Source organism: Ciconia boyciana, chromosome 10 (genome assembly GCF_034638445.1).
Source record: "Ciconia boyciana chromosome 10, ASM3463844v1, whole genome shotgun sequence".
In the NCBI taxonomy this organism is placed as follows: domain Eukaryota; kingdom Metazoa; phylum Chordata; class Aves; order Ciconiiformes; family Ciconiidae; genus Ciconia; species Ciconia boyciana.
Genome location: NC_132943.1, coordinates 6,761,172 through 6,786,548, shown reverse-complemented (window position 1 = coordinate 6,786,548; position 25,377 = coordinate 6,761,172). Strand labels below are relative to the sequence as shown.

At 41.2% G+C, this 25,377-nt stretch overlaps 1 protein-coding gene across 1 annotated transcript in view; it reads right to left on the bottom strand.

Annotated features, from left to right (window-relative positions):
• The window catches only part of LOC140657611 (von Willebrand factor D and EGF domain-containing protein-like), a 181,465-nt gene that overhangs the window by 111,192 nt on the left and 44,896 nt on the right, over window positions 1-25,377 (bottom strand). The window contains exons 3-8 of the mRNA XM_072874891.1: window positions 20,090-20,318; window positions 17,284-17,516; window positions 9,164-9,253; window positions 7,729-7,864; window positions 4,177-4,394; window positions 1,270-1,343 (exon numbers count right to left, since the gene is read on the bottom strand). Coding sequence (XP_072730992.1) covers window positions 1,270-1,343; window positions 4,177-4,394; window positions 7,729-7,864; window positions 9,164-9,253; window positions 17,284-17,516; window positions 20,090-20,318 — 980 coding nt within the window. The remainder of the gene's footprint in view (window positions 1-1,269; window positions 1,344-4,176; window positions 4,395-7,728; window positions 7,865-9,163; window positions 9,254-17,283; window positions 17,517-20,089; window positions 20,319-25,377) is intronic.

Sequence of the window (25,377 nt, the reverse complement as noted above, 5' to 3'; positions counted from 1 at the left end):
GTAGCTCTTCTGCAGCTTTTACATGTCGAGCAACCTAACTTGCATGAAACAAGTGCCAGACCACATTGTAAATGGTATTCAGCAAAGCAGGAGGGAAACTGGAAAGCCCTAGATGTGCAGAGCTAATCTCCTAGCTGAGACTACCCAGTTTAGGCGATATCTTTATTTGAGACAGATGTATAACCTTTAATGGAACCACTGCCTTTCTTCCTCTCATTTCATCGACAGATTTCTCCAGCTTTGATGTCATTTCATATGCTACCTCCAGAGCATGCTGGACTGAAATTGGGACATTAAGATATCAAAATTAGAATATCATGCCTGCCGAGCCCCTGTGGACGCTGTGCGCCTAAAGTCATTATCTGTGCCATTAGGAGGTTAATGGCAGAATAACAAACGTGGAATGTGATCTGAAATATTAGCAACTTTGGATCAAACGTGCCAGATGCAAACTTTAAAAACTTTCTGTTATGTTAAATAGCTGGGGTAAATTCATGAATGATTAGGGAAGTTAACTGAAGAAAAATTCTGTATAGTACAGGTTGTCAAACACAAAGATACCACCTTTGGCTCAGTAAGTCTTTAAGCAACTTATTGCTGGATAATATAAGAGGATATCTGGACAGTACAAGAGGACGTACAACTTTATTTTTGCACTCTTTCCCTGATATTTGCCACTTATCATTTCTGGACTTCTTTTATCTGAGACAGCATAACCATCTTCATGGTTTTTTGGTTGTGATTATGACTGTCAACTCCATGCAGAGATGCAGATGTGCATAAACCAGCTCTGGAAGTAGAAGAATGCAAGAGCATCCTTGAGTTGAGAGACTTTGCATCAGGTGTTACTAAACTGCTGGGAAGGACCAGGCTGTCCCTGTGTGCTGAGCTGCTACAGGGATGTAATGGCTCACTGGGGTGGAACTGGGCTGTCGCTGACACAATGCCACATGGTGCAGGCAACCTCTCAAAGTCAATAACGATGGTTGTGTTTGAAGAACGTTTTGGAATCTGACCTTAGTCTTGCAAAAATTATTCCGACTCAAAACCATTGCCGCTTCAAGATTAATCCATTTCTATTCCTTTTGTTAAAAGGAGCATAAACAGCTGGAAGGAAACCATGTATGTTATTGAAGCACTACATTAATCACTATAAGCAAGCTAGTACAACGCTCTTTTGATATTCTAATGTAAAACCAAAGGCATGCTACATCCAGAAACTGAAAACTGCAGTAATTGAGCCAAATTATTTCAAAGTAGAATACTCACCATCCATCAAATGTGATAATGTGTGGATCAGTGAAAGAGTAGCAGTTCCCTGTTGGGAGGTCTCGAACTGTGACCTAGTTAAAATGAAATGTGTAATGAATACAGTCTACACAGCAGTTTTTCTTCATTAGTGTTCCTTACAAAACATTAGGGGCAGGATTCATGTGTCAAGTACAAACTAAAATCTGACTTCTAAAACATGATTGCGAGTGGGTACAAAATAGCCTTCTCTTTCAAACAATGGAGTGTAATCACATGCAATAAGGGAGTTCAAAGTGCTCCTATTCCACCTGATGTAATGCACTGTCTTTCTTTATCTGGTAAAAAGCGAAGCTTTTTTATTAAACTTTTTTGCTCAGAAGTAGATCATCCACTGAAATTATCAAGAGAGTAGAGCGTTCATTAAATTGTATTAATTTTAATGCCTGAAGTATGGTGTAAGGTATGCTGTAATTAAGTAGTTTTAGCATATTTTAGTCGTAGTCATTGCCTGTCCCCCAATTTGACCTTAAGTTTCCTGATACTGCATATGAATGGCTGATTTATATATTTGATGTGCAGGTTATTGACAGGGTACTGGTGACAAGGGCCCAGATCAGGCTGCTGGAGGTGTCTGCTTTAGGCATGTGAATAAAAGAGGAAAGGATCTACTACAGCAACAGAGGTCTTCAGCTGCATCAGCTTGTGTGTTACCTGGGAACAAGCGGGGTCGCAGGCAAGGTCTGAGAGCCCTGGCACCCTGCAAGGAGCAGATATACCTGCAAAAGCCAGAGGTAGGGCAACTCCCTTCTAAGTTTTAATACCTGACTCTCGGGCAGTGCTGGGCCTGCATTGCCACGCCTGCTCAAGACGGTGTTTTTTCATACTCTGCTATCCAGTTCTCAGAAGTGCAAGACTGGCTTGTGTAGTGATTTGCAATATGAAGAACTCCCAGTCATACTGGTGGGATTGATGAAGTATTATGGTTTTCCCATATCCAGCCTGCCAGGCTGATTTCTTGGCCAGGGCTGTTAATTCTTTGCTCGTTCTTTGCCCATGAGAAATCCAGAGGTGCAATTCAGTTTGTTCTGCCGCGATCCGCAGAGCGGGGAAGAAGAATGGCCGCTACATCCTTATGCAGTCTTTCACTGGCAAAGACTTAGTGACTTCAGAACTTAGCTTTTAGGAACAGTGGTGAAATTAAATGAATAAATATGAGGGTGAAGATAGAACCACACTCCCTGACAAAATTCTTCATCTGTGGCAATACATCAGCTGTATTTCAAAATGCCCCTTAACTATCACACAGAGACATTGCTTAGACACCCACCAGTGTCTGGCACCCCAAAATGTTAGAGTGGTGGTCTTGAGAAATGAAAAAATTGAACACCTCTTTGAACAGCATTTTGATCTGAGATCAATTGTATCATTTGTATCTAGTGTGATATAAAGAAGTGTCTCAGAAATTTTCCATTTTCTCCGCGACCGCAACCTTCCTAAGTAAAACCTTTGCCCAAACAAATCCACGTGGCCCTTTTTGCTCTGCTCTTTTCTTGCATGATACCAGCAGAGGATGCAAGTCCTAGTTGTTGGCAGTCTTAGTTTTCTGAAGAAATCCACTTTATTGGGCATCTGAATGTGTCAGGGTGTTCTGCTCCCCATTTCTGTTCAATTTTCAGATAAATCAAAAATATTTAACAAGCCTGAAGGACTAAAGATTATGTGGATTTTAATATATGGATTTTTTCTTGATATGTCACACGAATTGTGTTACATTAACGCCTCTAATTAACTGCAAAGCAGCAATGGGGAAATGGGGGCGAAGGAAGGTAATGTCTATTATGTTTCCATAGATCAAGTTTTAACTTAGATAGGTAGAATTTATTATTAAAATTGCTTAATTCCATTTCACACTTGCTACATTTTCATATTTTAATGGAAGCATTTGTAACTTCAAGAAATGCGGGTATGTGAGTGTACTACATGGAATTAGCTGCAATTTCTGATTTAAGAATCTTAAAAAGTTCAAAATAAGCCTATGGTGGAGAGGAAAGGATATAGTCACATGCTAGGCATTTTACCTTTGAAGACAAAAATTCTTTCGGTCCAGTTTAATCTCATTCTCTCATGAGCAAATCCACAAAAATCAGGGAAGTGAAATTACAGATTTCTTTGGGGGTTTGTTTTTGGTTACTTAAAATATACCAGCTTGAATGTGCCACTGCTCTGAGAAATTTAGCTGAGTCAAATCTGTGTTCTGGTTTATTCTCTCGGGTGGTGGGATTACGGCTCTCAAACCTCCCAGCTGAGGCCCTGAAACAACTTCAGAGGCAACGGGCCAGTCCCTGCCCACCACACTCCTTTCTAGGCAGGGAAAGCATGGCTTGCTTCCCTGATTGATTCTTATTATTTTTATTTTGGACATTTTGTACAGGGATAAATGAAGAGACGGGGCAGCCGCGTGTGTCATCAGAGGTGTCCTGGTGATTTCTGGCACAGTCATAAATTGAACACGGCACTGCTGAGTCCTGGTACTCCTTTCTCATTACCAAGGCACTGTGTTTCCTTTGCTTTTTCAGAAACTGTTCTCCAAACCCTCGATTTTCCCTCTCCCTCCTTCTCGAAAAGGTGCTAATTCCCTAACCCGGGTTCTCCCTCTCTTTTCTTCCATCATACACAAGCACACCTGGTTACATCTATAATCTGGCTGTTGGCCTTACTGATGTGCTGACTAATAATAAAACCTAAACTTTTTAAAGCAAAAGGCTTTACATCTTAATTTTCTTGGCATGTACAGACACTGTTTTGGTTTACTCTGCTGACAGCAGTCCCCAAATGTTTATATGGTTAAGGATTATTGTTGTTTTCTGCAGTACTAAACCTCCCATTTAAATTTGACACGTTTTCCAAATTATTTTAGGACCCGACCTTCACATCCTTTGGTCTGTGAGCCCTCCAAAGCAAATCCCTCCGTCCAACTGGCTCAGCTCGGATGCGGCTGATGCGGTTCCCGTCCTGAGCAAAGTCTGTCACGGCTGTCACTGTCAGCATGCCTGCTGCACAGTTGCTTTCTGAGCAGGGTGCCTGCAGCAGATCCACCTGGCATGCTGAAAGGGCGATGTTTGGAGGCCCCAGTAATTGGCTATCTAAAATGAACACGAAGACTGAGTCTGACAAGAGTTATCCAAACAGTTGCCCATACCCTGTTTACCATCCAACACAAATGTTTCACATTCCAGGACACACATGCCTTGAAACCAGATGGGGTTTGCATGAAGACAGTTGTGACTGACTCAATCTGGCATCCCTCTGCACATTTCACTGTGCTTTTTTCCCCCCCTGAAGTAGGCAGTTTACTAAAACTCAGTGGTGCTTTTCTTTCCATAGGTGCTAATATTTCTGGAATGACAGTCTTATCTTTATGGGTCCGTGCCCAGGGAATGAAGACGAGTAGTTCTCATGACAAAGAAAGAGATGAGTCTGTGTTTCTGGAAAACACTTATCTTTCACTAGCTTTATTATAAGGAGGTATCTGCTGGGAGTTATTTAATTTAAAATAAACAGAACTTTTGATCTGGAAAGGGAGGGTTCTTGAGTCAGTTTTTAGTGAACTTCAGATCCATGACAGGAAGGCAAATGCAGCAGATTTGTATTTGTATTTTTGGCTTAGCTAGGTTACGGTGCTTTACTTTCCAACCGTAAAATGATGGTAGTTTTATTTCTGTCTTTCACAGAGGCATTGTGAGGATAAATTCACTAAAAGAATGTGGAAAAGTAATAAGCTACGGTGGTACTGGCTATGTAAGTATCTATGATAGGTAGGGAAGTGATGGGTGGTGATAAAATCACCACCAATACGGCAATGGCAACCCAAGTCGTTCATTCAGCTCTGTCTCTGCACGTCATATCTTTCCTAAAGGGACCTCTTCTAGGCACAAGACTAGTAGTGTCCACTTCTCTTGTTTGTGCTGAGTATTTAGTTTTTTGTCCCAGGCCAATAAGTGTCATCTGAAAAGAGCAAAGTTCTAGAAATGGTGTCAATGGAATGAATTGAATATGAAAATATCGAATTTTCATATCATTTTTCCCATTTGTAGAATTGCTTAATAATTTATAGGAGATGGCATTCATGTATTTTAAGATGGTATTCTAACATGATCAAATAATCAGTGTTTTATTCCTTATGGAAAAAACTAATAAAATATAATTTAAATTAACCCTGTAGAGTTCTATAGGAACTGAACTTAAACCCTACAAATATTAATAGCATATTATCTCTCATACCAAATCCTTAAAGGCTGCCTCACATCTTATAGAAAAGTCCTGGCTCATTTTCAAGGTTCTTGATTCAATTAAATTGGAGGTTTCCATGAGGAATAGTTATTGCCATTACAGCCCCATGAGCTGTGCTCACAACCCAGAACAAAAGTTTAAAATCAAAGAAAATCATCTTGTCAAAATAGTAGTGATAAACTTAACAGAAGCCGTACTCCAGTGGCTCTGCTGTGCCTTGGCATTCATTATGATATTGTCTGAACTTAGAGAGATATTTCTGTGCTTGTAATTAGCTTTCTTATCATTTATTCCCTACATAATTAGCACAACAGTGTTGTTATATGGATTCAGTCAGACAAGGAGCTTGTCAGTTAATTTATTCGGTATAAATGAATCTCAGCGAAAGTTTTTTTGTATTTTCAATTTATAGCATGGTGGCTGACATTACATTTTTCAGAAGCCCACAGTGTTCCTTCAGATAAACTAACGGACCCTACAGATAATAAAGGCACAAACCAGAGATGCAGTTGTGCAAACACACAGCAGCAGATAGTCAACCTTAAGTATATATAGATACCTCAATTGATCATAAATGGCCCGAGTGTCATCCAAGGAAATAGCCTCAGGATGGAGCAATCAAAGGCTAGAGCTGGTTATTAGTTTAAGCTGCAGAAATTAGTTGATTAAAAGTAACTGAAATTTTCCGCTTCAGTGACAAGTTCCTTCAAAGATTAGTTAATTGGTCGAGTTGTGCCTCCATCCTGGGACCTCTCGGCACCAACACGTCAAGCCCATTGACAGCTTGAAAATAAAGCTGCTTCTGCAAATCTTACGTCCCCTCTTCCTCCCAGTCCAATGCATGTTGTGGGACTGGAGAAGACCCTGGCAAGGGGTCAGCCTCAGTCTGATCTATCGAACTCAGCCTCCCCCACTTGAGAGCTCTTGGCCTATGCATTCATTGTCAGTGAGATTTTCAAAGGCTTTATCAATGCCTAAGAAAATGTGAGTTAAAAAAATTACTTTTATGGCTTATGTGACTAGTTCTCATTTGATCCTCATAAATGGTAGGTGTCTTATGTTGCTTGGAGGCTGTGGGGACATCCCACCACACACCAGCCTGCGTTCTTAGCTGCCTCAAAGAAAATCTGTTCCCGTGAGCTCAGCGGATGTTTGCCTGATGGACCGGCAGAGACTCTAAGCCAAGAGCAATATGTAGAACAGAGCAGCAATGAGCCACGGAGAAATGCAAAGTACTCCAGGTATGAGAGCCAAGACAGCTGCTGGAACCATAAGGTGCCGTTCAGTTTAAGATCATTGTGTTATGATACCATTTGAATTATTTTTTTCTTCTGTCTAAGCACTTGGCTGATGATGGGGAGAGAAAGGAGAGAGATTGAGAAAGGGAAAAATATCAGGAACTATCTCGGTTTTACCAACATTTTTTTTTGAGCTGTTTTTTTGTGGGTAGAGAAACTGTGAATGTAACCCTATCTCTAAACATTTTTTCTCATTGAGTCACCTATGGAAGAGTAATAAATGCCTTGTTGGAAAAAAGGTTGGGTGTTTTATTTAGTGTAAATAGAAAGTAAATATATATATGCCCCCTTTGGTTAGGCATGATATTCCACCAGATTAACCTGGGGAAAGCATTTACTGATTAAATGGGCAAGAGAATTTTCTAAGTGAAATTCAATGTTTTCAAGTGAAAAAAAAATACCTTTAGAAAGAGAATAATATATAAGAATGATTTTTTCTTCTATATTAAATTAGACAAAACCTGTAAGCCAGCAAAAGAAAGAAAAAAGGCTTCAGTACACATTTACTGAATAATAAATCTGCAGGTGAGCTTCTTATTGATAATTAATGACATTATTCTATCTAAGACCATTGCTGCTACAAAAACTTAAAATGGAATATTATACTACTGGAATTTAAAATAAGTTCTTCTACTCATGGTTATTTCATCCATAAATCTCAATGGACTACCATTCAGGTTATTGCTAGTCAGATTTTTTTTTCTCAAAAACCTGAGTGATATTATCATCTATTTTATTTTGCATACAAATCTATGGCCTAGTTTGTTGATTTTATGGCTTCTGCCCTTTGTTGTTATTTAAGTCTTATAATTTCTGTAGGAATTCATTGTAACATAAATACAGGAAAAAGTAATCACATTGATTTGATGATGATACGTAAAACTCTTACCCAAATGCTCAGTACTTAGCTGTAAAGTAATTTTACAGGAATCATGGTGCCCAGGACAGGCAATGGGTACAGTGCTCAGAACGGTCAAAACATGCTCTTTGCCATCCTCTGCAATTTGTAATGATTCTGGTAAAAACTGGAAATAAGAAAAACATTTTTAGATCATTTTGACAGATTAATTAGGCAATACTGATATTTATGAAATTTTGAGGTTTTTTAATCAATTATGAAGAAATAGAATTGCTTGTAAAATAATAATAATCCTCATAATAATCCTCATAGTAATAATAATCTTTGTAATAATGATCTTCAACTTTATAAAATGAAATTGGTGTTAAAATACTTTAACATTCTTGGCAATTGAGAAAATGTTTGCGGTTGTCATATATAGTGTCTAGTTGATTCTCATCTCCTAATTTCAAAGCAGGTTTTTATTAAGCCTGAAAATAGCGTGATACCATAGAATTTATTCAGTTTTAATATCCCAGGTTAAAAGGAGCTCCTATTCCAATGCACTAGGAGAAATACCAGCAATATTCATGGCCTAAACTATAGCATTACCTCATGGTCATGGACTCTGTGTTTGTACTCTGCCCCAGGTGCAAAGTAAGTGCAATTGTTGCCCGATTCCTCTTCCCTGCTATGGCAGGAAGAAGGATTTCTCCATACATAATACATTACAGCTTCGGTGGCTTGTGTGCCAGGGAGAGAGCTTGGGTTCTGCCATTGCTGGCTGTCTGTTCTCCTGGGGCAAGAGCAGAAACAGCACGCAGGGCTAGTCAGAAATGGGAATTTCCATTCCCTGAGAAATGCTGGCATTTCCAAAAAAACCCGAAACTGTTCTTCAGACATCACACAGAATGGATTGCCAGATTTTTCAGATACCATTCATGGAGGCATGAGGCTTAGATACTCAGAAGATCTCAAATTCTCCTGGACTGCCAGACTGACAGTCTAACCCTTGAGTGGGATTAGACCTGTTTTTTTGCATTCAGTGTGAATTTATCTTCAACAATTTGGTTTTTGTAGTGCCTGACCATGAGAGGATGATGGATAAAAATTAGTTCTTTTGTTCACTTTGTTCTGGTTTAGGTACAATGAAATTCTGCATCCTTGTAGGTGTGTCTTCCCATTATACATAACCACCAGAGTACTTTGGGGTGTATTTACTAGAAGAGGTAGTTTTGCACATTCTTTATGGTGCATTAGTGTCAACACCTGCACATGGTGCTGATGGGTTCTTTAGGGCATTTTACAAACAGACTGAAAGCCATATAATTTATTAAGACATTTTCTCAAAGTGAACATAAAAGCAGCACTGGTTATGATGATCAAGGCTTATGTTTCTGTGTCTTGTTTTTCAGAGCATGTCAGATAATGTACAAATATTCGCTAGGGTTATGCCAAGTCAGTAAATCAAGGCCATCGGCATTACCTTAATCCCGGCATAGAAACCTTTGCTCTCTTCAGGCAATGAGTGCTGCTCAGGAGTGTCCCTCGTAAAAGCGGTGACAGTGCAGAAGACCTGTAATAAATAAACAGCATATGCTACAGCTTTTCTTGAAGAAAATTCATATAATTATGCATCTTCCTGTTGATCAGAGTTGTTAAGCTTTTTTCCTACTGTTGAAACATATTTTTGGGGTTTAGGCTTTAAAAATGTTTATACATCAATCTTGAGATTTGGAAGAATTTTGGTACATTTAATAAGCAAAGAAACATGGCTTCTGTCTCAACAATTAATAACACTGAATGTTCACAATGTGTTTTCTTGTGCAGTTTTTCAAGCACCTTAGTTAGTGATATTAACTCATTTTAATTAGGAGAATTACATTCTTCATAGATGTTACTGTCAGGATTAGGACATTAGCCCTTGGGATCCCAGACCTCAGTCTGTCCACTGGATCAAATATCCTCTCTCTGTACCATGTCTGTAAGCAGTTTTTTTAATTTAAATTAGTTTGACAGTCATCCAGTCTCAGAAACTGTGTCAGCAATATAAGAAGCTCCTTTTTTTTCTTATTGCATTATAAAAGATGATGTAGATGTGCCTACAGGATTTATATTGTAAAAAAAAAAAAAAATCCCCCCAAACAAAAAACTCCACCAAACACAATGTACCAGGCCATTTATGTTTTATTCCTATCACAGTCACGCACCCTTTATCTCTGCTGAGCCCGCACACCATCTGCCATCTTAATATTTCATTGGTTTCAGAAAACCCAAACTGCTAACATCATTTCTAGGATCATAAGATTAAACTACAGAAATTTTCCTTAAAGCAAATGACAATAGACTCTGAAACTGTAGTTCTGAATTTTTTTTTTGGCCTCTTCTCGGAAATGGAGTAACAGATTGTGACATACTAAATCAATTCCAAATAGTCAGATGGCGTATTTATAGCTACTGCCTTTTTAAAGCCTCAAGTAACCCATGAGGAGGAAAGGGACCAATCTAATTTATTTTGCATTGTGGTAAACTCTTTTGGATGGATTTTCCAGCACCACCCACCAGCCGTGCTGCTCTCGGTAGCTCTAACCTGCCGGCTCAGGCACGACCCTCACCGGCAAAACAGGCTCAAACCCAGGATATTCCCAGATTCATGTGGTCGTGTGGGCATTAGTTGCGTAGCACTCTGCAATATTTCTTTTACCACCCTAAAAATCCCTCTTCATTACCATCAAGTCATGAGTTTCCTCCAAACTGAAGAATCCTCTTTCCTAACTCATTTGCGCACAACGAAACTGCCCCACTAGCAATACAGCGTCATTTGTATGGCTAGGGGAAAAATCAAGTGTTTTCTGTGCTCTTCAGGTGGATCAATTCCAGTCCAGCTCAGTCCCAGGTTTATGTGCCTTTTGGGACGTTTTTACCTTCATAAAGTTTCTCCCTCTTTTTCTGACAGCTCCAGCCACTTTGGCCCAGTGAAAATGGTGTTATTTATCCCATTAACTAGATGGAAGCCTTGAGGTTGTACTGGGTGTACTGGGGGGAAAAAAGACACAGGCCTCACAGAGATACTTTACAGTTAAAATTCCTGAGATACTTTGTAGTTAGCCAGTTTGCCTCCAAAGGAGAACAACTTGTTGCCTCCTCAAGGTAATAAGCCCCTGTTACATTAGATATTTATTATCTCCAAGCATTCCCTAAAGGCTCGTTTTCAGCTTACAAAGTTTTCAGAAAAGTTCTTCTGCTGGGAAGGCAGAAGGCAAGCGTTGATCTTCCTCCTGCTGCTTCTCCTACAGCTGCCATGGGGAGATCCTGCAAAATCGGGATCTGACAAGGCGGTGACAGCAGAGAAAGAGTTCAGATAACATATATTCCCCCTAGTGAAAAAAACCCAAACCAACGATCCCCTTGCAGAGCTCATTGAGCAAATCCAATGCACCTTGCATTGCAGATACTGTATGTACACTTGCCAGCCTGTTTGCACTTTTGGCTTTGATGCTTTTTACCAAAAATATTCACAGAGAGACATCCCTCTGAGCGTGCCACATGGAGCGATCCTGCCAAGGAGGGAGCTGTAATGAGAGGCAGGAGGGTCGCGCGCGAGGATGCCTGGTGCCGACGGAGGCATCTCCCAGTGATCTTCCCCAAAGTGACATCCTGGGAAATGTCAGAACCCAGCCTCATTCCCTGCAAGCATTATATTTTCTCACATATATATTTTAGAGGTATATTTTATTGATAAAGCACTGAACACTAAAATCAAAAATTACCCTGTAATGATAGACTGAGATATTCTTATTACTATCAGTCCATTCCAGTTCTATCTTCAGCACTTTTGGAGATTAGCACAAACTTTGCAAATTCAAAATGTATGGACAGCTGTCATGAGTTATATTTTATTTCTGTCTTTTATATCATTCCTCCCCTTGTAGTGCCTTTACCTTGTTAGGTGCACACTTCACTTCACAATCAACAGATATGTTCATCGGCTACTGAGCCACAGGTTGACAGTTTGTCACATAATTATTATGATAGTCACTCCGAGAAGGGTTTTTTTGCCTTCAGCTAAATATAGCTCTTTTTCTCCAGTTCAGTAATCAACTTTTTCTTTCTCTTCTCCCCCCGCCCCCATCTCAGGATGCAGCCTTTTTAAAGCAAAGAGATAAAAGCATCACTGACAGCAGTATGCTGATGGCCGTGACAGGTTAGGCAGTATCTTTCCACAAACTCATCGGATCTGTTAAAAAAATCAAATTATATTTTTCCATTGTCCCTTTTAAAGGGACAGAAATATAAGGGTGCCCTCGGACAGGATGACTGGATTGCTCCTGGGCATGGGCTGCTCCCTTTCCCCCCTGCACCAGCAGATCTTCCCATAGGGTGGAAAACTACTTTTAGGCACAAAAATCTCATAGAAAAAGGCCCTGGTAGCTAAGAAGTTTCTCCTTTCCTGTGTGTTGGAGCAGATTTCCACCCTTACATGGAATCAATCAGATTTCTTCCTGCTTTGCCGTGAACCCTGTGAGCAGTGTATATAGCTAAAAGCAGAATTCAGTCATTAATTTGGTGGGGGTCGGGTAGCTCTGGGAAACAATTTGGGAGAGTTTTTTAATCTTAGAACCTGTCACCATCTTCGGCAAATTTCCCTCCAACAACTTGCACATCAAAATGTGGTTTTTTTTCAGAGGTCTCAGAATCCAAAGCTCCCCCAAATCAGTCGTTTAGACTCATTTCAAACATAAAACTGCCTCCAGTTTCTCCCTTTTCTGTGCCCCTAATTACTTCTGAATGTAGTGCAGGGATCGTCTGTGGCAGCTTGAGCATGTAGTGAGGGATGTGGGGCCGAGGGCAGAGACAGAAAAGCTCAAAGAAAGTGGCATTCATGTCTATTGTCATCTTCAAAGGCGGCGCACGCAGAGGCGGGGGCGCGGAGGGGGATGCTTGCTGGCGCACCCAGCCTGGCCATGCCTCCAGTTTCGTCAGCCTCTCCCAGCTGTGCTCAGATAAGGGGCTGGGTTCCCAAAGGCAAAACAGGAGATACTTGTTTCGTGATCAAAAACCATCCCTGCTCTTCACTCAGGTATTGGTGAAGGCTCCTATGTTTGCCAGATAATTTCGGGAGCTCTCAGAAGAGGCCAACCCCAGCTGGATGCTTCTCTAAGCACTGGCAGAAATAGTGCCACCACCCACCCATCTCAACAGCATCCCAGGGGCAACGGCACTTGTCATCAAAATAGGGAGAGCTGGCAGATGGGAGTACTGGGTTTGGATCTGCCCATCAGGACTGCTTGTGTGTTTTACCTAAACAGTCACCGGAGAAAATAAGCAAATGCATGTGCTGGTCCCTGGCTGTGGTCCCTGCTTCCTCTCCTAGTGCAGCCTATGTCCTGGGGATGGGATGCTCCCTTGGGAAGGGCAGGACATGCACCTAACTCACAGCTGGGAGGACCAGCTACCCATTTCCCATCTCTCCAGCAAGCACTTGAGCTGAATCGTAGTGCCAGAGGCCCCACAGTGACAACAGCAATGGTTTAAAGTTGAAATATTTACTTTTACTAGTAGTGATCTTGCAAAGACTACGTACAGCCAGGTACATCTGAGTAGGACTTGAAGGTCTGGATTAAAAAGTAGATGGAGGCACTTTCCTGACCCGGACATCCAATCTCCTGAGAGGTGTGGGAGTTCAGGGATGCTGCTCCAGTCAGTAATTTATGTTGGCCACCTGTGGGAAGCTCCCTTCTCAACATAAGGTACCATCTAGGAATACCCACTTCTTCCCACTCACTGGGCAGGGAAGTCTGCATGCTGCTCATCAGGTGCAGGTGCCTAAGCTGTGGGTGATTAACTCAATTAACTCCAGGATTGGATCCACCCTCCCAGCTACATCACCCATGTCAAAAGGCAGGCTGGGGCTGCAAGGGTAAGAGTCATTCAGCCACACTCATGGCTTGCAGGTGAAGGGTTGGGCAGGGAATCAATCATGCCAGGGGAAAGGGTGTCTTGCGATGGCTATCAAGGCCTCTGAGCTGCTGTTGTCTGCTCTATTAAACACTAATAGGCTGAGGTTAGAAAAGCCTCGAGGAGTCACTCTGCTGGGAGCTGGGGAGTGTGTGCGGGAGGGAGCTGTGGTTTACAGCCTTGATGAAAAGAGCAAAGGATGAGCAGAGCTGAAGGATGGCATTTCTAGGGAAGCCAGAGGAAAAAAATAGTTCTCATTAGCTCGAAGAAATGATCTGGCTGTAGGTATTTGCAGAAAGGGGTTAGGAACAAAGTCTCTGGAAAGGCCTTCCAGAAGGGTTATCAGGAAGGGGAAAGCAGGGAGAATCTGTCTTTGAGTTAATTAATAAACTAGACCTTAAAGCTTTTGAACACAAATCGTTCCCTGTGATGGGCTGTTGGCTGCAGAAGAGAGGGAGCTGGTGCAGCAGCGTGACCTGACCCTGTGGGAAGTCCAGCTCTAGTCACTCTGCTACTCGACATATATAAAGAAGGCAGCTCTTTCCAGTTGCCAAATGGCCAAACAGTATGTGGAGGCTGACTGCAGGTCATTCATCCACTAAGGAAAGAATTTTCCCAGAGTAGTAGAGAAGTGTCTTATCAGCTGCAGTTTTGCTCATCATTTCTCTGAGCGTTTCTGCTTTAAAGTCTCTGTCCAAGTCCACCCAAAGCTCTGTTTCTGTGGTAGAAATGCTCCTAATTTTCTCCCTGAAGGTTGAGAATTGTAAACTCAGGTGTGACCTACAAATAGGCAGGTCTTCCTATTTCTGTTGTTGATTTTTGTCAAGTCCAGTGGTTGGGATGGAATTACTATTTAAGCAGGGGGAAATTTCACTCCTCTTCTTTGTGAGTGAAAATTAGTTATTTTCTATACTGAGACACATTAATTACTGTCTTTTTGGCTGGAGCATATTCTTTGGCTGTTGCGGAGCGCCAAGTGAAATGGCCACTTCTAGCACAAGCTCGGAAAGGCTGCTTTTACTTAAACATTTTTATTTTACAATGTGCATCATAGTTTATGTACGGTGACAATTGCTCCTTGCCGTATGAACTTTTAGATTGCTGTGCTGAGCAAAATCGGCACGGTTTTCTTCTAAACACCTTCCTTTCTTAGCATAACTCATTACTCACAGCGTGCCACTGTAATTTATAGATGGCTGTGCCTCGAGGAATGAAATGACCTCTGTCACTATCGCATAAGTAAGGCTTAGGAATGCCAGGATTTTCATATCAGATGGAGTAGGCTGCTTTCAGCGTTTATATAGAAATAGCGGTACATTATAGATTTATTTAAGGCTGCAATTGTTTCACTAACATTATGCTGCTGAAATTACTGTCTGAAATAACAAAATTGGAGCCCAAAGATGGGGGAGAAAAGCACACATGATGGCTATTAAAAAATAACTGGCTGTTTAGTCAATACAAGTTCAGAAATGTTGGCCAGTAAATCTCAACTCTTCTCTAAGGTTTGACTGTGTATTAAAATATATCAATAGATATTCTATTATGTGACTAACCTATTACCTGGAGACTTTTTGACAGATAAAAAATAGCCTAGATATCAATCACCTAAAAGGTGATTAAAAAACATCATCTCACTTGGCTGTAGTTTTTTTATCAAGAAATGAACAGAGAAGATGCTGATTTCAGGCTATAAAAGCATTGAGATCAAATTCAGGTTATGTGCAGGTAGACAAAGAGTAGGTTAAAAAAATCAAGCAGTTTTCAAAACTCTGTGAACTCTGCATCCCAGGGGACAAATTCTGACCTGAATGTCACCCATGTGCCCTGGCAGTGTGCAGCCATGGGGATGCTACCAATGGGCTGTGCACAGAGAAGGGAAAGAGAACTGGAAAGTGGCCCTGAGTCGTTGTCTCCTCTCTAATGTGGCTTTTATCAGTGGGGATCTGGCCTCTCTTTAAAGCTGCCTGAGAAAGAAGCCTTCCACCTGCATCTTTCCTGGGCGGGCGGAAGGTTACGAACTGCCTCTGTGCAGCTGAGTTTGGTCCCTGGGGTCTGACTCTGCCTTTAGTGGCATCACCTTTCCTTTGCGGTAGTGTGGTACCAACGCTTACTAGGTTGCTTCACATTTACACCACGGGATGTGAAAGAAGAGTCTGCCCCTTTGTGACTCTTATTAGACACCCAGAGTGGGATGGCAAACACGGTGAAATGCTTTTTTTAATCTTTATAATGTAAAACTGAATTCCCAGTTACAGCTGAGGCTTCATTGCTTGGTTTTCACCAGTGATGATTTACGGATAATTATAATTAGTCAAATAGGCCATGAAGACATTTTAAAAAATCTAGCAAGGAAGAGAACATTTTAGTCTCACTAAACCCACTAAATTAAACATGTGGGTTTCAGCAGAGGACAAAGAAAGGCTTACTGAGAACTTAATATAATAAAAATGGTATTATAAAGATTTGGTGATGCTGCTAGTTAACAGAACTATATTTTCTCTGAATCCCTCAGGATTGTTAAAACTAGATTTGAAGTGATTGCAAGTGAAATTATTTTGATGAAAATATCTCTTCGTAACACAAACTTGTCTTAAACTGGCAGAATTGTCTGCCTCGTGTTATAATATAAGTGAGGGCAGCATCAGTCAGATTCTGAACTCAGGAGGCATAATTACGAGGAGAAATGAGAAAAAACTATCTAGATTGTGCTGCTGTTATAAATGACTCATCCTTTCAAGAACTGGAAAAAGCTTATTCACATTTCTTAAATATCTCAAATATCTCAAAGAAGAGCTGCAAAATGCCAAGACTCTTTCCAACCTACTCTTAACACAAGGCCATTATCCTGGTTTATTCTTTCAGTTCTTTGCAGCATCGCTAATGGCTCTCTGCCTATAAAAGTTATGAACCTAATTTAACTTTAAAAGTCTTGTTTCTGTACCATGAAAAGCCATGAATTCATACACAAGTCAATTTTTTTCACATCTTGTATTGGCTTCTGTTTTGTTGTTGTTGTTGAAATTAGATCTGTGTTGCTATGTAAGCCATCAAATATACTTCTTAAAGATTGTTTTGTAATGAACTCTATCTTTCAGTATGCTATTGAACCGAGAATTTGGAATCAGAGAGGCAGAACACCATGAAAAAGACCATAAAATAAACCTCCCTCTATTTTAAAATGTACCGTCTTTCTTTTCTGTGAAAAGATGTTATTGTGTCTCTGGTCCATGAGTATAAAAATTACTGAGTGCATATAGCTGAGTCTGCCTCTACTGCAAATTCTCACTGCTGCAAGATACAAAAAATACTAAGCAAAAATTGGCTCAGGCACATGTACCTACTACTCATACCAACTTCATGGCATTCAAGCTGTAATGTAAGTGCAAATATTCAAGTTGACTTTAAAAAATAGTAAAATAGGTAGCTTCTGTGAACTCACTGCAATTCAAAGAAATGTTACAGATCCTGAATCTGGTAAAAGCTATTTAATAATCTAGTTGTGAAACAGCTTCAGTATTTTTTTCTGCAGTACTTGTAAGTATAACGAGTGAGGAGCAGCACTGATAAAAACACAACAAAGATTTAAGAAGAGGATTTATTCCCCTGAGTGTTTGACCTTTTTTGCTGAAGGCAGGGTGACATTACCGTGTCTCCCAATTTGAGATTTACGCCGTTCATCTCGATAGAGGAAAACGACTGCAGGGTGGTGTCACGCTGAATCTGCTCTTTCTTGCCAGGGGTGGACAGGCGGGACCAGACCACCATGTATTGTAGCGGCGGCTTTGAGGAGGGGCGGCTGTAAGTGCACTTCAGGTGGACGCGACCTTGCACAAGCTCGGGAGTTATCACTGGTTGCAAAGCCAGGCTTGGGAGTTTGTCTGGAAGAAGAAAACAAAAGGATGTAGCACAAAATGTTATTTTAACGTTACAATTGCTCAGTCAACTAGAAGATTTCGATATAACTAAAAATGGGAGAAATGCTACATTTTATATTCTTGTGATTTGATTATTAACTATGTAAGTAAGAAAATGTATTTCATATGAAATGCAAAAGTTGTTAATTGTGTACTGATTACCCATTGTTGTTATAATATTTGACCTGTTTTTTTGTGGTTTGTTTTTTTTTTTTAATTTTGCAGTAAGAGAAATGTTATTGAAATGAAGCACTTGGATTAATACAAATTAATTACTCTGGCAAAGGCCATTAGCTTTGCATTCCCCTGAAGCACAGCCTTTTGATCCAAGTTTTGCAATAAGTACAGAAGAGATATGAGAAATAATTATGTTGCAGAGGTAAACCGACTCTCAGAGAGCACACAGCCCACATTGCCGTACCATGAAGGTCACTTCCAGGCTGTTCTGGGACGTACCTAGGCTTAGTCTGCTCCATATAGTCTCCCTTTGCCCAGAATAATGCTGCTGCTCTAAGAATACAGCCTGCTTTCTATAGGCTTCAACAAGTAATGAAGTCTGAAACTTTTCTTCCTGTTAAACTCACCTAGAAAGTAGAAACAAAAAGTTGTGCAATACTGTAGGGTGATGTTCTTTCATCTCTAGAGACCTGGACTCAAACAGAACATGAAGCTGATTCAGATGCTTTGAAAGGACAAATTAAGAAACTTTTTTGGAGGAGAGCATAAAATATTATGGAAGCCCAAGACAATAAGGTATGAGGCTGTTACAGCAGAATGAAGAACCAATATGTTTACATCTGTCCAGGGCAAATAACAAGAGGTAAGAAAAAGAAACAAGTTATTTAAAGTATGAATAGGGACCAGTTGTTTATATCCTTTTCTCTTTTTTTTCCAAGGGAAGCTGTCTCAAACTGTGGCTCGCATCATGACTTTCTGCAGGAAATTATTCCAGAAGGACAAAGTTAGGTGATCAGCTCATGGGAGGATGTGAGCAGAATTCCAAGCACCTACACCGCTTTTCCCAGCTGTCTCCTTTCTGCCAAGCTACAAAGCTTTACATTAATTTTGTTTTGCAGCTCAGAAGTGCTGACCGGTGTCCTGTTCCTGAGCCTCCAGCGGATGGGGCTGGGGGATTGACCCCAGCAAGAAGCCGTGACGGACCCAGCTCTGGGGCTGCGTAGGGGCTCCTATGATGCAATGTTCACAGCTGAATTTAAGACAGTGAGTTAACAACCCCAATAAAAACGTTCAGCTTTGGGTGTTTTCCATCCAATACATAACACTGCAAAAACATCCTAAAGATAAGAAGTTAAAGACTCAGGAGAGCTGGACCTTGCTGAAATACCTAGGAAAAAGGTGAAAGCTTCAACAGCAGGGGTAAGAAAAAGGCAGAAGGTCATTGGTTTGGGATAGATGGGAAGGGATAAACTTCCTTTTATGAAAAATGCAGGCAGATTTACTTTACTAAACAGGTATGGATCAGCAGAAAGGCCAAAACTAATCACCCAAAAGGTATTGGTAAAAAATTATTGAAACAAGAGTACTGGAAATGTTATAGTTTTAAAAAAGCCGAGCTTAAACCAGAAAATGACTGTATTCAGTTAAAAAGTCATTTCTGAGAAAGAATCATGGGAATTAAAGAGCAATTTCATTTATTTTAATGGATATTTTTTATTTCAAATAGTGAATTAATCTCACTTTCTTTGAGCCTTTTTTCTCCTTCTTCTTCATGTGGGCATGTTTAAATATTGATAAAGATAAGAAAATAGATATCTATCTCTTTAAAATTTATTTAAGCTTGAATTTTGCCTGATTGAAAGGTGAAACCCCTAGTTTCTCAGTGTGTCATGTCTCTGTCCAAAAACGCTGAAAGGGAAGTGTAAAAGTAATTTTTGCCTTTTGAGAAAGAGCTGTCTTTTCTGACTGCATCTATATGCACCTGAACATGCTCCGAAGTTCAGAAGGTTTAACTGAGTGAGCAATTGCTTTCTGCTATTGCTTTGTTTCCTAGCTACCGAACAGAGGTTAGATCTCTTGTAAGCTGAAAATTATTTCTGACGAGAGTAATTATATAAATGTCATGAAAAAGATGTTATCAGTTTGCATTTTTTTTCCCTTCTGGAGTTTCAGTATTATCTTTTGCGGGGGGTACAGGATTACTGAAGATCAGAACAGACCTTAGATGCAGTATCCTGGATACAGTGCCTCAATAAAACGGAGATGCCTCCGCTCGCTAGCTGTGCAACTTCAAGCCCAAGTAGAGCCAAAGACAGTAGGAAAGGTTACATGTGAACTGTAACCAAGCAAAGAACACTTCAGTAATACACACCAGATTACATTTTGCACTGGTAATAATAGCTATTCCTTGGCAACACCTTGGTCTGCCGCTGATTTATTTTCTACATGGTCTGCATCTTACTGGGAGCAATGCTTGACTTGCAAGGTCACTGATATGTACATTGCAATACCAGGACCTTTGAACACACAGCCAGAGAGGCGTATGCAATCTTATTGATAAATACTTTACTGATCCTCACCTTCTGCGCAGTAGCCCATGCATCCTTGAGTAGGCTGCAGGAGATACACAAAGAATTCGCCGCAGTTCCTGACGGCGATGGGTATCCTAAACAAGCAGCAGTCCTTGGTGCCCCCAAAGAAGACCTGCCAGGTAGCACAGGCCGTGAGCCGCTTGCTCTCGCCAGGAACTGGCAGGGATTCAGACTTCAGCGACAGCCACACCGGAGCTTGTGTCCCACATTTGTTCATCTGTGGATGCACACAAAAGAAACTGTTTACAACAAATGCAGTAAGGCTCTGTGGAGAATCACTAAAACACAAGACTTTGAGTGTGGTGAACTTGGAGGGTCAGTGAAAAAGCTGTGTAGGTGGGCATGAAAAAGTCTGGCTCAGCTTAGACAGATGACTTTACACAGATAACATTATCAAAGAACACAATAACTGAATTCCAAAGTATTTTTCTCTCTTTTTGGTTGGTTTGTATGAAAAAGATGAAAGCATATAAACAGGCTAGATCCATTATCTAAGAAGCACACTTTGGGCCACATCAGCCGGCCGTTTCCACCCCATGCTTCATCTGTGGCAGAAGAAAGCAAAGGCTGACGGAGCATGAGGGGCAAGGAGATGTTAGGTCCACCTCGAAGCAGGACACCGCCATGCTCAGAGCATCACACACCAGCACCTTCCTCCAAAACAGCTACAGCTTCAGCTGCCATTGTCCGGACAGCTTCTGCCCTACCCCTCCACCATGTACTGGACGCTTCTTTGGGGCTTGAGCTTCTCCCTCATTCTTGAAGGGAAATACATATGCAGGATATACATGATTTGATCAAATTCTCTGGGGTTTTTGACCTTCAAGTTTCTATCTATTAACAGCTTCCACTAAATCCTTGAATCCCCTGAACATAGGAAATCCTAAAGCAGAAGGAGTTGGTCCTAAATGGCTTAAACTACAGCATTTTGAGTCATGGCTGGAAGAGGCTGCACCAGATTTACCGTTCCCAACTTACAGATGGATGTTCAGGCATCTCAGATCTGAATTGCCCTCTGTACCTGCCAGGCTCTTCCCACTGACTAAAGAGACATGATTATCCAAAGCTGTCTTTAATTTAAGCACCTCAGTGATGAGATTAAGCCTGATCTGAGCCTAATAAAATATACACAGCCAATTACAATGGTAACTTCTTATTCTGCGCCGTTACCTATCATTTGCCAACATGCAAAGCATACAGATATTTAAGCTAAGGTTTGAAAATTATTGCCAGATACTGACAATTATTTACTCTCAGATCTCAGTCATATTCCACAGAGCGTGACTGCTGCCGTTGCTTTGCATTTCTTCAGCCAGCGAGTGAACTATCTCTAATAGTACCACTCTGGGGACACGCTTCCTCCTAGTGCTATATACATTTGGCTTTATATCATGTTGAAAAAAAAACCCACCATTTTTTCCCATTGGCTCGGGTTTGCTGCTTCACTTTTTAAGATCAAAAGTTGTTTGTGACAGCAGGGGAAGCGGTGAACGTCAAAGGATAAATCTATTAAGTCACGCGCCAGTGCCCTCCTGTAATTTGAATTTTACCTGGGAGCTATACAAGCCAGCAAGCAGGGACGGGGGAGCGGGGGCTGCACACCCAGAAAAAGAAAGGTATCTGAAGAAAATAAAACATATGGCATGACACAGACTGATTTCCATTTGGAGCTAGTTATTGTCAGGCTTCTAAAAACAAGGATTCCAGAGAGACACCATTAACATTGTCCAAAGTCTTTTTTTTTTCCCCCAGAAACACAGCAGCGGCCAAGCAGAGGGGCTGACCCTGCCCTCCCGTTCGGGTGCCTGTGTCCCCGGTGTCCTTGCGGAAGGTGCCGGAGCTCGCCCAGCGCAGCAGGTCCCCGGGGATGACCGTGGAGCACACACCCCCGGGGAGCGTGCTAGCGAAGGAGAAGAGGAGATCAGCAGGAAAATGCTTTTATGTGGAATTTTAGATGAATCCTCTCCCTTCCTTTATTTAAAAGCCATGTTGTGTGTAACTTTCTAAGGGATTTGTTCTGTTTATTTATTTACAGCTTTAAGGGACACCAATGCTTTCTGTGCTGGGCAAAATGCGGATGTCGGGAATTTCTTGTATCCTGGTGAATTTCTGACCTAGAGAGAGAGAGATGATGTGAAGTAACGTGCTTCCAAAGCACGGTTGTGAGCATACATTGGTAACGACACAGAAGAGTGGAGCAAACATCATCCAGAGAAGAAGTACTGTATGGAAAGGAAGAAGGACGGGCGCAGAGAGAAGGACGGCAACTGGAGCTCAGCGGTCTCTGCTTCGTACTCATGGTATGTTCTTGATGAGATACTTGCACCTTGAATTTCCTCTTACTCCAGGTAACTGCTGACTTCAGTGCCTCTGCATGTGTGAGTAAAGATTGTTGGAATGAATCATTATTTTTTAAAATTACATTTAAAATACAGATGTTTGTGAGTGTACCTCGCAGGTGTTTTGAGCCCCACAAGCTGGGAAGAATTAGAATAGGGGGGCACAGAGCAGAAGAGTTTAATGAGCGCTGGAGCTCAATGGGTGTGTGCAAGCTTGCAGAAAGCCTTGAAGGAAAATGTTTTGGTAAGGAGACACAGCACAGCCTACCCATCCCTCCCGCGACGCTCCCCTGCAGAGCTGACCTGGCCTGGCACCGGGGCTCGCTGCCCGAGGAGGAGGAGGAGGGATGCCGGCACCACTCATGCCGTGGGAAGCATTCCCAGTGCTAACACCCACCGCAAAGGGCTGTTGTCACCATTTCTGGACATTGAGTTATGGAAAAGTGACCATCGTTACTTTGAGGAGACTCGATCTCATGTAAATACCTGCGTCTCAAGGAACATTTGCTCCCACAGCCGAACAAACTGAAAAAATACTCTAATAATTTTCTGTAAAGACCTTTTGCTGCTCAAAATAAGCTATTGCATCCATTTGCTTCTGCCTTTTATGAGTGTAACTGGCCCCAGTACGTCAGCACTGCTCTATTGGGAGTGCGGCCGCTGGACTGTCCCTGCCCAGGCACATGCGGTGCCTCAGTTTCCCTGGCTGCTGCCTGACCTTGGGCAAATCACCCACTCTTTTTGCACCTAGCTTCCTTATCCCTAAACCAGAAGTTGAGGTGGCTGAGGTGGTAATAGTACTTCCCTGCCTTGCAGCAGTGCTGAAAAGATAAATTCATTAATGAGACACCCATCTAACTGTTGTGCTATGGGCCATGTGGATAAATAGGCAGACGGAAGTGCACTCTGGCTGTGAAAAAAGAAAAAATGCGATGCATACATAAAAGTGTGTCTGTATCCCCTCTTAACACAGAGGGAAAGAAAAACAAACCCTGAAATAAGACGACGGTGATTTTCTCCCTCTTTGTATTTATCCTCGCCACAAGTCTGTGAGCCATTTCAGTGCTCGGATTAGCAGCGCTGACGTCAGCCGCCAGCGTTGTGTGCGGGCTTTCTGATACCCCCCCGCTGTGATCTGCAGCACCCTGGATTTGTTCTGGTGAATCTTGCACTGAAACCATTTGAGCAAAATAGTTTATGAAGTAACGTGCACAGATTACAAGCAATAATGAACCCTTTTGACCGACTTTGCACCCAGGAAAAGTAGCCTGTGAGAAAGCAAGTTATTGTAACAAACTATGATATAGTCTTACAGGCTGGTCAAGGAATAGTTTTGGTATAGATCAAATATTTCTGTTTTCCTGGCAGCTTTATGACATACATGCATTTATTTTCTGCTTTGAGCTACATGCTGTCCATCTGAGTGAGGCGAGTTGCCCCATGCTAGCCAAAAGGATTTGCTGCATGAGGCCTCTATGAATTAGAAAACAGACCTGGGAAGACAAGGGCAAATGTATATTCATGTATTCAACCAGCGGTACAGATAAGAACAGAAAACAACATGGAAAAAATATTAAAAAAAGAAAGTCTAGGAGAAGAGACTTCAAAGAGCCAAAATTTTCAAGTCCCAGCTGTGGCATAATTAGCATTAAATTTTGTAGCAGTCATTTCAGAGAGTAACCAGAAAATTGAATACAGAGGTAGTAAATGATTGGCATTTAAGATATAGCATTTACCTGCAATAACTATAGTCATTGCTGCTCTAATAATAGCATGAAGCTGTGGGAATCTCACACCATAATTCAGCAACATTTCCAAAATGAAGAAGAGGAATTATATAGCTGTCTCCACAGAAGAGCAAACTCTGCAAGTCTCTTGCAGACAGGAGCTCGTCTGCTGGGAAGCCAATGGTGAGGATCAGACCATGGCTTTGCTGGGGTTCTCCAGGTGATCTACGTAACGTCGGCTGCACGGCAGCACTACTGCTGTGGCATGCAAAATATCCGCATTTCGACTCAAAATGGAAGCTACGCAGCAGGAAGAAAAATAAGCTACAATACCAGCGACACTGAAAAGCACATGTGCGCTTACAGTCTGTCCATTTATTTCTGAGTATATTGATAGGTCTAATGAGAAATAGTCTCTCTCCCTACAGATCCTGTCTCACTTATATGTCTTTGAGCAGTGTCCTGGACGGTGAGCTGCAGTTGGACATCTGTTTAACACTCCATATAAGAGATCACAAACATTTGATTGCTTCAGATGACATATTTGCTTCGACTTGCAACTGGCCAACGTAACGGCAAGTTAGTGAATTAAACTATATCGTTGTAAACCCTAAATTTAGGTCATTCAGTGCATCTGCATTAGGTATCCGGTGACACAGCTTGCACAAAGGAGAACTTATCTAATACAGAAAGGAGGTTTTAAGCTGTTGCCAGGCTTCTTTAGTGCTGAGTATCCTTTCATAATTTATCCAATTATAATTAAGTGGTATTTTTAATCTTCAAAGCATTTCATAAACCTTACCTAATTAATCTTCACAACACCTCTATGTGGCAGGTAAGCATTCATTAAGTATTTTTGATTCATAATTAGGCACCAGCTAATCGTTTAAATAATTCAGTTCAGAAAACCTAAATGAAAAAAAATTAAATTTGTTCCCCCTTTGCCAAAACAATGGGACAAACCATTATTGTTTAATCCAATGATGTCTCCTTCCATTTAGTTGGGGTTTGGAGAATCAACTAGTTTGATTGATTGAACACTCTAAGGTTCTTTATAATTGCACAAAGAAATCAAGCTTGATTGTTCTTGTCACTTGGGTATTGCACTGAAATGATGCTGTTAAAAATAAGTAGCACCATATGTGAGAAATACATTGTTTTAGTTAGATGGAGATGGAAGGCTTTTTGGTACACTGTTGGTTGGCAGTTA